This window comes from Phascolarctos cinereus, unplaced genomic scaffold (assembly GCF_003287225.1).
Source record: "Phascolarctos cinereus isolate Bilbo 61053 unplaced genomic scaffold, phaCin_HiC Scaffold_5;HRSCAF=322, whole genome shotgun sequence".
NCBI lineage: Eukaryota > Metazoa > Chordata > Mammalia > Diprotodontia > Phascolarctidae > Phascolarctos > Phascolarctos cinereus.
The window spans coordinates 239,146,055-239,159,813 of NW_027555958.1; the positions used below are offsets into that span (position 1 = coordinate 239,146,055).

At 42.6% G+C, this 13,759-nt stretch overlaps 1 protein-coding gene and 1 non-coding gene across 3 annotated transcripts in view; one reads left to right on the forward strand and one right to left on the reverse strand.

The window, feature by feature from the left end:
- Positions 1–655: 655 nt before the first annotated feature.
- Positions 656–13,759, reverse strand: part of TBC1D22B (TBC1 domain family member 22B) — a 116,697-nt gene continuing 103,593 nt past the window's right edge. For both annotated transcript variants that reach the window (XM_020999496.2, XM_078155394.1), the window contains 2 exons: positions 13,314–13,409; positions 656–2,777 (listed from right to left, as the gene is read on the reverse strand). In XM_020999496.2, coding sequence (XP_020855155.1) covers positions 2,649–2,777; positions 13,314–13,409 — 225 coding nt within the window. In that variant the 3' untranslated portion in view covers positions 656–2,648. The remainder of the gene's footprint in view (positions 2,778–13,313; positions 13,410–13,759) is intronic.
- Positions 6,882–6,986, forward strand: LOC144458046 (U6 spliceosomal RNA). Its single transcript, XR_013487602.1, has one exon. It is a non-coding gene; the product is annotated as a U6 spliceosomal RNA (small nuclear RNA).

Consider the following 13,759-nt stretch of genomic DNA (forward strand, 5'->3'; position numbering starts at 1 on the left):
TCCAATTCCCACAAAACCACCACTCTTGTTCGGTGCCGTTGGAGTCTGGGGGACGTGAAATCAAATCCTGCTTCAGACACTTATCAGATGTGCGTAACCCTATCTGTAAAATAAAGGGACTGGATTTAGTGACCACTAAGTCTACCTGCCTCACATCCCCGCCTCACTCCATGTTACTCTCCACACGGCTGGCAGTAGGTGAAGTTCTGCATATGTCACTTCTCTAATCAACTTTAGTGGCTTCCTATTGGTTTTGAGGTCAAATGTTATGTCATCTTTATCTTATTCTTTTGAAGTGTTTCTTGTGTAAATTTTATAAGGTACATAATTATTAGTAACACATATGTAATTTGTAAGTGACTAGATATCTGCTGGGGGTGTGCACCAACATTTTTTACTGACTTAATGCATTATCAAAAAAATTTTCAAGATCTCTTGTCTAGATAAAAAACCTTAAGGCTCAGACTCTGTAGGATTATGTTAACATTTGTTTAAAGCCCCAAAGTACTTCTTGAATTTCTCGACTCCTCTTATGACCCAAAATGGACCTCTGCCTCCTATTTAACTATTTTTCATAGTGTCATAATCCAAGAATTGAAGACAAGTCCTTAAGTCCCCAGTTTCATGATCTCAGGGGATGAAAAATAGGCAAATGGAGGAGAAAATTCACTATTTATTTACAATTCTTTCACTTTATCCACAATTTCCCATACAAACATAAAAACTAAAAAAATAAAACCACCACTTGGGAACACAAGTGTCTTTCTTTAATTAATCCAGCTGAGGAAGGACCACGAGCCCCCTCCCTTTGGATAGGGACCACCTGAGATGCCCATACCACAGGAAGGGGGAGCAAAGGGCTATGAAGAATGTCTGAGAAACAGCCCCAGAGGAGGAAGACAACACAGTACCAGAGCGGTTGGAGTTTATTGGCAATGAGGACTATGGGAGTCACCTGCTGCAGACACTGCTTGGTTTTCTAAGAAGACTGCTGTTCTCTATTAACCACCCCCAAACCCCACAGCATACTGTTCTGAGGGATGAGGCTGAGATGGGGTGGGAGGCGTGTGACACTTAGCTCTTTTTGAGAATAACAGCCAGAAAACCCAGGGCACACACCACACCTCCCTTTCCCCTTGGCACTGACCAGTCACAGCTTCCATTCTGAATAAAATGCTGAATTAAGATTAAAAAGGGGAAAAAAATATCTCCAGATACAAAGGGAAAGGGAGGGACTAAAAACCATGGATCTGTTTTCCTCCTCTGCTTATGACACTGTCTGTGAGAGGGTACTGAAGTTTAAGGAGTTCTACCTCCTTTCCGTGAATGGGAGAGGAACATGAGGAGCAGAGCAAAAACAACAGGGAGAACCAGGTAAAGAAAGAAGAGGAAAATTAATGGAAGCTGTGAGAAACAAATGCATGTCCAGGCGCTGATATTAAAGGAAGTACAGCCTACCCCCCACAATCACTCTGGCTCTGAACAGCCCTTCCTCAAAAGCCATTCCCACCAGAGGGCCTGAAAAACCAAACCTGGAGTTCAGCATTGTGTTAGGAGAGGAGCTTTCTCACCTCAAATGTGCTCGTGTGTAGTCAAAATTCTTTACCTTCCAAATCTGGCAGATAGAATACCTACTGCATTGGACCGAGACTGACTTCAAACACGGGTGCACATTATAAATATAAAATCATATCTGCTACAAAGAGGACATATATTGTACATCTTTACCCATATACATCAGAACACAATATACACATAATGCCGAGGAGTATCATGATGGAGAAAGGGCTAGAGGAGGCAAAAAGTCCCTTTCCCTCTCACCTCCATCCTTTTTAAAGGGTTGCTTGTATACCTGTTCACTTGGGTCATTCACAGCTGGTTATGGCGGGGCTAATCTAGACATAAACGGACACCTTGCCCTGAGGGTGTGCACACATGCCAATACAGACATGCACGCAAACGCGGATGGACACACACACACACATACACACCCCACACACTGAGATGTACATACACAGAAAGACACACATGCACACATATGGGTGAATAAAGGGAAAATAAATGTTCCCAGCCCTTAAATGCACTGCATTTCCCAGATACTCTCAGGAAAGCTATAGCCTCAACGCAACTATCATCTGATAAAAATGGTCCTAGAAAGCTGTCCGTCATTGGGCACTGGCCAAAGGGAGTGGAGTCGGTGAGAGAGTGACGGAGATCAGGTGTCTTAACAACATAAGGCATTTTTACCCGTGGTCAGATCAAGCTGTGTCTGGGGAGTAATGGACTCAGCCAGAGGAGGGTGACAAAAGACAACCGGACAAAGCAGGGGCGCAATCAGGCATATAGCCTGAGCCTTCACCTTGCTTTGTCAGTTCCTCTCTTGGCAGGAGACAGTCCTGCACTCTCCTTTCTACCCGCTCCTAGAAGTGAGCCCACCTACATAGTAAGGAACACTGATATCCAAGAGACACACATCCAGAGACATGGAGTGGTGCACAGGCACACAAAAAGTGAAGACCTAGGCTGATGTGAGCTTTTTACAGTAGGAGTGGTTCCTGGCTTGGGGTCCGAGGGCTCAAACAATTGCCACAGTGATTAGATTGCCATCAGTGATGGGGGAAGTCCAGGTCTCTGCGTGGAGGCAGCACCTATCGTCGGTAGTGATTGGGAGCATCGGCAAACATGTATTTCAGTCTGTATGCTTCTGCCAGGAGAAGGCCAATCTCTTCATTGCCCCAATGTATTGTAGGTAGGTTTTGCAACAACATAAGGAGACCCTGAAATATAAGAAAGTTTTATTACATAAGGATGCCAAACAACATGGCCAAATGTCCCACTGTTAAGTACCAAGACACAAATTTGTGTTTCTCTCCTGCTTGGAACATCCCAAACGACATCAAAGTTTTCCTCTCCACACTCACCAAATCATATCTTCTACTTCCTTTGAATCACGGCCCAAAGTACAATTTAATTCACTTAAATTAACTACTTCATGAATGGTGCTGTGCTACTTGATGGGGAAGAGAGGAAATTAACGTCCTTCAATCAATGAACATTTATTAAATGTCTACTATGTGCCAGACAGGGGTAATAGGTGGCACAGCGGATAGAGCACCAGACCTGGAGTCAGGAAGTTCTGAGTTCAAAATTGGCCTTGGACATTTATCAGCTGTTTGACCCTGGACAAGTCACTTCACCCTGTTTGCCTCAGTTTCCTCATCTGTAAAAGGAGTTGGAGAAGGAAATGACAAACCACTCCAGTATCTTTGCCAAGAAAACCCTAAAGGGGGTCACTAAGAGTCAGATACGACTGAGCAACGACAACAAATGTGCCAGGCACTGTGCTAATTGCTGGGGATACAAAGACAAAAGTCAAACAGTCCCTGTCCTCAAGAAGTTTACAATCTATTGAGGGCGAAAACCACACACATATATGTAAAAACATAAACAAAATAGGTACAAGGTAGATTTATTTTTTCTTCTTTGAAGGGGCAGGGAAGGGGACTAGTAGATGAGGGGATCAGAAATCTTCCTCTCGTAGAAGCTGGCACATGGTCTGAGTTTTAAAGGAAACTAGGGATTCCAAGACACGAGAGTAAGAAAGGAGTGGGAGATAAGAACAGGGGACAGAGTGAAGGGGGATGGGGATGGAGATGGAGTGTCATACACAAGAAACAGAGAGGCTAGTCTGACTGGACCATCAAATGTGTGAAGGGGAACAATGCATAATAAAGTTGGGGAGGTAAGTTAGGGGCAGGCTGTGAAGAGCTCTGAATGCCAAAGAAATGATCCTAGAGCTTAAGGGAACCATGGGATTTTAGGAAGTAGGAGAGTGACACAGTCAGACCTGTGCTTTCAGAAACTCATCCTTCCCTTAGTATTTTGCCTTTTTCTTAGAAACTCGTGTTATCTTATATTATAAGCATCTGTGGATACATCACATCTCTCCAACAAAAGCGGGGGTTCTTAACCTTGGGTTGATGGATAGATTTCAGGGGTTGGGGTTTCAGGTTTTTAATGCATTTAAGAATGTTATTTAGAGGAGTCTGTAGGTTTCACCAGATTGCTAAAGGGATCCATGGCAGAAAAAAAGGTTAAGCGACATCCCTGCATTAGACTGTAAATTCCCTGAAGGCAGGGACCAACATCTTTCATCTCCCCTGAGACACAGCCACAGCAACAACTTAGTAAATGCTTGAATTTAATGAAGCATCCTTCCTACTTTCTGTCCTGCTTTCCCTACCCTTTTTTTCTCTTCCCTTAATAACTGATATTTACATAGTGCTTTAAAGTTTACAAACCATTCCACACACCCCATTAAATTTTTATACTCACAACAACACTGTGAAGTATGTTGTAAAAATATTATTCATCTTATTTTATAAAGGAAAGAAGTGAGGCTCAAAAGGGCTAAGTGACTCGCTCCCCTCTGCAACTCCACTTGGCTAGAAAAGGCAGCAGAGCTGGGCTGTGTGTCGGGCTTGTTCATGCTGCTGACCTGACTCTAAAGAGCACCAGAAGTCAGATGATCTGGGATCTGAGTCTCTCCCTGCCCTTCTTCTGCTGTAAGAACCTGGATATGATACTGAATACCTCAAACCTCGATTGAACCATTTTTTTTTTAAATAGAGAGGCTACAAGTTGTCCTCCCTGGAAGCAACTACAGGAATGATTAAATAAGGCGGAAAGATATCAAAGTGCTTTAAAAAGACAGCTTAGGGGGCAGCTAGGTGGTTTGGTGGATAGAGCTCCTGCCTTGGAGTGGGGAGGACCTGAGTTCAAATCCAGACTCAGACACTGGACACTTACTAGCTGTGTGACCTTGGGCAAGTCACTTAACCCAGACTGCCTAGCCAAAAAACAAAACAAAACAAAAAAGACAGTTTAAAGTATTGCAATTACTATTCATTCCCAAATTTTAATGATAATTGGGTTCCTACCACATTATTTGCTGAGAGAGAAAATATAACTTTAGTTTTAAAAAATAACCAAGATAAGAAGAAGAAGGAAAAGAAAGTTTCTCCTGCACAATAAATCATTTCCATGCAAAGAACTCTCATTTCTATTTTTGTTCCAGTCTAGGTAAGCTTTCCACACAAGGGACCATCACTCAGAAGCTGACAAGGTCACCTGCCTGCTCAGAAATCTCCAGTGGCTTTTTATTGCTTCTAATATAAATTCCTCAGGCTGGTGTTTAAAGCCCTACACAACCTGGCTCCTATCTACCTTTCCAGCCATATTTTATATCACTCTCTTTCATACATTTGTCCTAGGTAAACTAGACTATTAGCTGTTCCTGGACTTGGATTCTCTCTTTTGTTCTGTAATTTAAAAAAAAATGGATATTACTCAAAGGCAATATGCAAAAGTTATATCTCTTAAGGCATGCTTAAATTCTTGTTAGAAATATTGTGGTGGCTGTTGAGTGTGGAGAGGTCAAGCTTTTCAAAGACCACTCAAGCCCACAATGAAACTGTATCAGTCACACTGAAAGTTAAAAAATGAAAAAACAATACCAAACACTAACAAAGGGTCAATGAAAAATAGCCCAATTAATCCTTAGAGAACTAACAAAGACAAGTAGTCTTGCTAGAGACCTGGCAGCTGGAGGGGCTATCATTATTGATTCTTTTACAAGTCAGCTCAGATTTCTTGAAGGAAGAACAGTGAGAAGACCAATCAATAAATGAACAAAGAGTGGTTAACTACTGCTATGAAGAAAAAAACCACTTGTTATGAGCAAGACAATATAATTATTGGAGTACTGAAGGCTGTCAAAGGGTAATTGTTACCTTTTTTCATTTAAGGTCATACTGAAATCTTTTTCAGAAGAAGTGTAAATGAGCTTGTAAACTTTGGGCATCTTCACCAGACTGTGAAACACCCATCCGAAGAAAATATTTTAGGGATCTTTTTACTTCCAGTAGGGCTGGAAGTCTTGTCCCCACAAAAGGGGAACCTGTTTACTTCATTTTCCTCATCTGTAAAAATGAGCTGGAAAAGGAAATGATAAACCACTCTAGCATCATTGCCAAGGAAACCCCAAATGGGGATACGACTGAGCAACAGCCACAGATGTGCCAGGCACTGGGCTAACTGCTAGGGATACATAAGGCAAAAGTGAGACAGTCCCTGTCCTTGAGAAGCTTACAATGTACTGAGGGTGAAAAACACACACATAAAAGCAGACTGCAAAATAGACTCAAGATACATTTTGTTTCTTCTTTGCAGGAGTGGGGGAGGGGACTAGTAACTCAGGGGATCAGAAATCTTCCTTCCATAGAAGGTGGGGCACGGCCTGCGGTGAACTCTGATAAACACGTTGATATACTGAGAAGAACTGTTTCAGAATTACAGAAATTCCCAAATGGAGATGGAATACTTGGTATTGGGAAATGTTAACTTGACATTGCATCACGTCACATTTCACAAGAGTTTAAGAAATTTATCCAAAGGTGGAGATAAACATGCTTTGATGGTCTGGGGAAAAGGAGCAGAGATAGTTCAAAAACTAGCCTTTCTTATATGAGGCTGTCTGCCCTAGACAATGCCCCTTTCTGAAACCCTCAACATTCCAATCGCTGGCAATGGGCTCCCTGGCTATGATGTGATACAAGAAAAACAGATGCACCCACTGTCTTTGAGCTAAAAGCACTGTGTAGGGGCTTGGGTTTGAGAAGTTCTCCATTCAGGGATACGGAGATCATCTTGAGACACAGGTGTATCCTTGTCTCTGCAGTGATGGCAAACCAAACATGGCCTTTTCCATATGTCTTTCTTTCCTTGCCATATCGCCTTCCTCATGTCCCCAGCTGTGTAAACTCAGGCCTTATGCCTTCTCTTTCATAAGTTAAAATGTAGCTGTAACAAAGTCCTACACTGTGCTCAATTTGGCAGGATACGTATTAAAACTAGAATGATACAGGGAAGATTAGCACGGTCCCTGCACAAAGATAACTCACATTTATACACTGCTCCATATTTTAAACACAGAGTCCTAATCATTGGGTCATGCTCTAAAGTAATTGATTCTTAACTGTGATGATGAAGCATGGTTACATTGTTGATAATCAAAGAGCATGAAAAACTGTTACAACACAGAGTAAACAAGTAGATGTAATGAGCTCCAGTCTTGATGCTCAATTTAAAGTTCAAGAAAAGTGGCAGAATAATCTGCTTCCATCTCATCAGTTTGGATTCAATGTATTCCAGCCTCAGCATCATGGCATCATGGGTCATCAAAGATGAAAATACACAGGAAGAAAAATCCTGGGGTTCTTTTTTAAGGGTGCAAAACATGCATACAAATAAAATGTTCCAATGGGGGGGGAGCCTACATTTCTTTAGCACGTTACTGATTAGTCTGCCTCTTTTGTGAAGGCCTGTTAAGTCCCCAAACCCACATTAACAGACTGTGATAGGGACAAAAGCAAACAATAAGGGAAAAGGCATTCAGGTCTGCGGTTGAGAAAGAGGCAAATGAGGAAAAACTGGAGCTAACTATAGAGGAGAAGACTCCAATAAGGAGCCCAGCAAAAGGATGACACTCAAATTCATGAAGCATTCCCTATTTTTAGGTACTCTTTGATACAGTGACACTGGTCTCCTGGCTGTTCTACAAATGGGGCACCAGGAGGCAGGTGTTTTTGGTGGGCCCGTGGGGGGTGCTTCTCCATTCTCCCGGCCCGGCTGGTTGCTCGTTGGGGCTGCTAGGTGGCGCAGTGGATAGAGCACTGGCCCTGGATTCAGGAGGACCTGAGTTCAAATCTGACCTCAGAGACATAACACTTACTAGCCATGTGACCCTAGGCAAGTCACTTAACCCCACTGCCTAACCAAATTAAAAAAAAAAAGATACAAATGGGGCACTCATCTTGCTCTAGGCATTTTCTCTGCTGTACTCCATGCCTGGAATGTTCTCCTTCCTCATCTCCACCTCCTGGCTTCTCTGGTTTCCTTTAAGTCCCAACTAACATTTCATCTTCTATAGGAAACCTTTGCCAACCTCTCTTAATTCTAGTGCCTTCCCTCTGTCCATTATTTCCTATTTATCCTGTAGACAGCTAGCTTTGTATAGATTTGTTTAGATGTTGTCTCTCCCATTTAGATGGTAAGCTCCTTGAGGGCTGGGGCTGTCTTTTGCCTCTTTTTGTATCTCCAGCACTTAGCACAGTGCCTGGCACACAGTAGGCAGTAAATAAATGTTTGCTGGTTGCTGGATAACAAAGGGATTTATTATAGAATAAACCGTGTTTGAAGGAGGTAGAAGAAATGAGGCAGTTTCAAGACCCAAAGTGAGAAGAAATAGAAGGATGGAGTGCCTTAGGCCATACAGAGTAAAAGAAAGTTAATTTGAAAGTATTCTTGATTACACTCAGGAATATAAAAGTGTAGCTGAAAATTAGAATGTTGACAGTAAAAGACTAAAATGCAGCATAACCAAGTCACCCCCAAAGTCCACAAAGACAAGCCCTTTTTTGAAATAATTTCCCTCTCCCAATATAATGCTGAATTTAACTGTGCTGTGGTCATTAGTACATAGTGGTAGATTAGGCCTGCACAACATGCAGCCTGTTTTACAACCTCTACATTTTTCATGGGCTGCCTGAAATCTTTTGTCGGGATGTATGTTGTCCAGGCCTGTGGTAGACGCACAGATACTACCTAGACCAAGTCCTGTCCACAATTCAATAATCTACTATTTCCTTTCTCTGCAAATCCTCAATTAGCTAGTTCTGAAAAGAAGTTACTCTTTCTTGATAGGGTGATTGTACCAATATGGATATTGAAATAAGTAGGGTACACTTACTACTGCTTGAAATAATTTTGCAGCTTCTGGGATCTCATTTAAAATGTCAAATTAAGTTGGGGGTGGAACTGTAATTGTAAAAAAAATTCTGTTACCACAATTTTATTAAATGACAGAATTTGAACACAGGGCACTTCTTTTGTTCAATACACTACCTAACGACCATTGTTCATGCTGTTCTTGTCCACCCACTTCTATCCTTCCTATAGTGTTTGCCCCCGGCAGTATCTGAGGAGCTACCACACAGAGGGAGGGATTGGGTGTGATCTGCTTGGGCAGAACTAGATTAAGTAATGGGAAGTTACAGGGCAGCTGACTAGCTCAACAAAATGAAAAACTTACTAGCAATTAGAGCTGTCCAAAAGTGAAACAGGTTGTACCTTGGGAATTAGTGAGTTGCCTATCTCTGGAAATTTCAAGTTGAGACTAAATGACAGCACTTGTCAGAGATGCTGGTTCCCTGAATTCTTGGGAAAGAAGGGATTCTTCTTCAGACACAGCTGAATTACACGGTCTCCCCGAGAGTCCTTCCCATTCTAAGACTCTCAATGGTAACCTTCTACCTTCTACCAAGTCTCTGAGATATCACTTATTGCATATTAGAGATTCTCTCATAAATTCTGAGCAATCTACTTCACATTAATATTGAAGCTTCTATAAATTTATGGTTTGGTCACTTCCCACAATTTACTGGTTACTTGATTAACTGGATGGATAATTGTGTTGTCCCATTTTCCTCAAACATCTCACCAAATTCCCTCTAAGCTATTCTAGTGGGACCAGTATCAATCTGAGATTTCCCTGTCAGAGCCATTAACTTTCCTCAAATTTTAGCTGGAAACTTCAGCCATTTTTGGGGGGGGAGGGGGCTAGGACTTTTTGTACCAGAAACTTGGTTCAAGAGGAATCTAACATTCCCCCACAAGTTCCGTCTATTTCCCAAAATCTTCAGATTTCTGATACATCTAAAGCCTTACTTTTTTGCACACAGAGAATGTGGAGTCCCAGACTTCAGTCTAACAATCTGAATGTTAGTTTCTGGGATATCCCTACTGTTGTCACTACGTGATCCTCCTTTCGGCCCTTCACATCCCATCTGTTGAGGTGTTTTTGGGACATGAACGATCAGGACAGATGTGGAAAGAGCATGAGAATGAAGTCGCTGGTTCCTGGAGGAGGACCCTGCAAGTTCATGTCCCAGTTCTGCTCTAACTACCTGTGTGACTGAGGACAGCCAACCTCCCTGGGCCTCAAGTCCTCATGTGTAAAATGAGGGGATGGGAGTGTACTGTCTTCTTCGCCTTCACCCTAGTAGTCCAAAGCAGAGTCCAAGCAAATATAAAGCACTCAGATGCCAAATGGCTAGCAAAATAAGCAACTGGGAAGTCTGAGGAAGAAAGTCAGGGAGCCAGCATAGGAAGGGAAAAATAGTAGAACCATATACTCATTCTAAACTTCATCCTGCTTTTTAAAGATTCTATTTTTGGGGAAGTTTTCTTGATGCCTCTTGTTTTTCCATCACAGTCCTTTGGCAATATGCCCATGCCACCCTCAGTGAACAGTCCACTGCAACATGGAAAGAAGCTCAGCAAAACAGACCAGCAGCCTCGAATACCACATGTCCTTCCTGTCATCCTCCCACCTCTTTGAAAAGAACTAAGAATTGTCATCATCTGTTCTCTGGAACTAGCACTCGTTATTACAGTTAATGAGGGGTCATGTGGTCGCCTTTCAGAACTGTTTTCATTTACTTACTGGATTCATTGCAAACATGTTCTGGTTTTTAATTTCGCTGTTATCAGTTGATAAGGTCTTCCCAAGCTTTTCTGACCTCCTCATATTCACTGTTTCTTTACTGTCTAATAAAATCACATTGCATTAATATACTACAATGTTTCCAGCCATTTCCCATTTGATAGGCATTTAAATAATTCCATTTTTTTTATGTCATCACAAGGGTGACTGGAATATTTTGGCATACAAGGGTACTTCACAAGAGTTTCCTAAAAGTAAATCCTCATCATTTCATAGGATTCAGAGTTGGAAGGGCTCTCCAGGATTACTTTAGTCCAACGTTCTCAATATGAAGATGAGGAAAGGGGAGTGACATGCCCAAAGTCATACAGCAGAGCTGGGATTCATACTCAGGTTTTCTGATTCCAAATCCGGTAATGTTTTCCATACACTGTCCATTTTCCATTCTTGGTTATCACTTCCCTCAAAGTGGCCACCTGATAGCCATGTGGCTAAAAGCCGTTCTACCTTGTTGCCAGACCAAAAAATATCAGGAAACCTGTGTGTTTTTCCAAGAATCATCTGTCATCACTACAGATGATCTGGAGAGCACTTCATCATATTCGAAATGGTTCTGTGAGCCTGGTTCCGAAGGATAAAATTAGATGCATTCTCAATATCAGGTTCCATTAGAAAGCATACTTTTGGAAGGAGACCATCCCAGAATATTCCTCATTTGTTCTAACACGTACCACATCACACTCACTGGTGGTGGCCGTGAGTCTTCATCAGTGGGCTGCAGTCTTGGCAGCATGTCCAGAAGAGACTTGGAATCACTTGAATGTCTGTTCTCTTTTCCAGATCCTTTATTTGGGGTAGGTCTGGTACTGCCTTTCCCTTTCTCTTCTGCATGGGGGTCCTTGCTCCAGCTTCATGACACTGTCATCAAGGCTAGCACCACTCAGTGAAACAGAAATGCTGCCTTGAAAACACCTGCTTTATTAATTAGTACCTGATTGGTCTGGTGTCAGAAGCTAGAGATGCTTTTTGCTTTGTGTTCCCTCTGTTCTTAGGCCTTCCTTAGCAGCATGGACCTACACATCCCTTAAGTTCTGCTTCCTTTTCATAATTATTTATGAATCTCCTTTTGGTAGGACTGCTTAGGTTCCCACAGCCTTCATAACCCTCGTGTAGCAAGCACAAAGGCCCTTTCTTTTCCCTTGCTTGGTCTTAATCTGACACCGACCACTGGGCAATGCGCAGTCTCCTTTTTTATTCCCCTTTAGGCTATGCTTCAGACCTTTCCACCTGGGGATGTCCCACTTTGCTTGTGGCCTTCTCACCTCTGAATATTCCTCCTTCCCCCCTGTGAGAGTTCCTCATGATGTCTATTTTGGGGACAGCCCAGGCCAGCCAACCTTCTGGTTGTGCTTCTGACTTTCAGGATTTCAACACCTGCCCCCCAGCCCAGCCCACCCCAGAGAGCGCCATACCTTCGTCCCTGCCCCTCTCCCTTCCCTTTTAGCTCCCAAGTGTAGTCTTTCCTCAGTAGAATGTAAGCTCCTTGAGAACAGAGACTGTTTGCTTGTATTTGTATCCCCAGGGCTTAGCACAGAGCCAGGCACATATTAAGTGCCTAATAAATCTTGTTGCTGTTTTTGCCTTATTATTCTTCTCCTGGGAGGTCAAATGTTGCTCCTAATTATAAAGGATCTGGGCCTTGTTAAGTAATCCACCTAATAACAAGGATTCTCACACTTACTTACAAAAGTCAGCCAGCCAGCCAGCATTTATTAATCACCTATTATGTGCCAGGCACCTCCCTAAGCCCTGGGGATAATGAGGGAGGAGCTCACTCCCGTGGGTCATGCAAAGATCTGTGCTTTCACTAGGGCGGGCATTCTTTCAGGAACAGGCTGGAAGGCCCTCCATACAATAGCAGCAGCATCTCCATCTTTGGACAACAACATGTAATCCACCCCGGGGTCCACACCTGACTAGAGCTTGCACTGCTGGCACCTCCAAACCACGATGAGGCACCAGACAAGGACTTCTGTAGAGGTCTTATGTGTATACATATTTAAAACAGCCTCCATGCGACTCCTGGATCTGTTCACATTGCAGGCAGGGTCTGGAGGCAGACACCTCCACCTGTTCTGTGGTGGTACTGAGTGCTCTAGATGGGACCCATGGACCAGAGGTTTCTGCTTCCTTTAGCTTATCTCTCTCCAATCTGCCAGGCTGCCCTGATGTCTCCTCAACAGCAGCATTTAGCTGGCTCCCTTATTAGCTGAAGCAGAGTACAGTATAATCTTAGCTGATATTTATTTCGCATTTATGTATTTATACATCTAAGTTTGGCAGTGTTTTATATACAGCATCATTTGAGCCCCATGATAGCCCTCTGAGGTAGGAGTAAGTACCATTTTATAAATGAGGAAACAGAGGCCCAGAGGAACTAAGTGACTTGCTTAGGATCACACAGCTAGTAAGTATCAGAAGTAGTATTTGAACCTAGGTCTTCCTGTCTCCAAGTCCAGCACACTGCTGCCCTGAACAACCTTGGAATCTACCTGTTGGCATAGGTCTGGCCTCCTCCAGCAGCATCACATTATGCCCAAAGCCATAGCAGCTAAAAAGGAATCACACAAATCTCTACAATATACTAGCTGTGTGTGAAATCAAATATAAGTACTAAGTAATAAACTAGTTTTCTTGTTTTTGCTGCAAGCTCACAGATGTGGTGCAAGGTAGGCTTCTGTCTACTCACCTGAAAATCCTCCTCATCCAAGATCTCCTTCCGCCACTTAATCAAGAAGGCAGCACACACATAGAGATGGAAATGAGAAAATCCTTCTGGTTCAGACTGGAAAGGACAAAACTAGAGTTAGCATCCCAAACTCAGATAAAGACGCCAGATAATCTCTTCCCTAGATTAAAATACATTAACCTAGAAACCATATAATAACCTTTTACACAGGCAGCCTTATTTACTTAAAAAAAAGTTTTACTAATTCCTTTTAATGTTGTACCACAGACATGTCTCAATATTTGCCCTCACTGATCCCCTCCCCCACCATGAACCCTCCCTTTATCACAAAGAAAAGAAGCAAAAGCAAACATACTGACACAGAACCTACATCTGACAACTCTATGAGAGGAGGGAGGTGTTTCTGCTGAAAATTATTTATTCCAAATACCTTACTGAGTCTATGG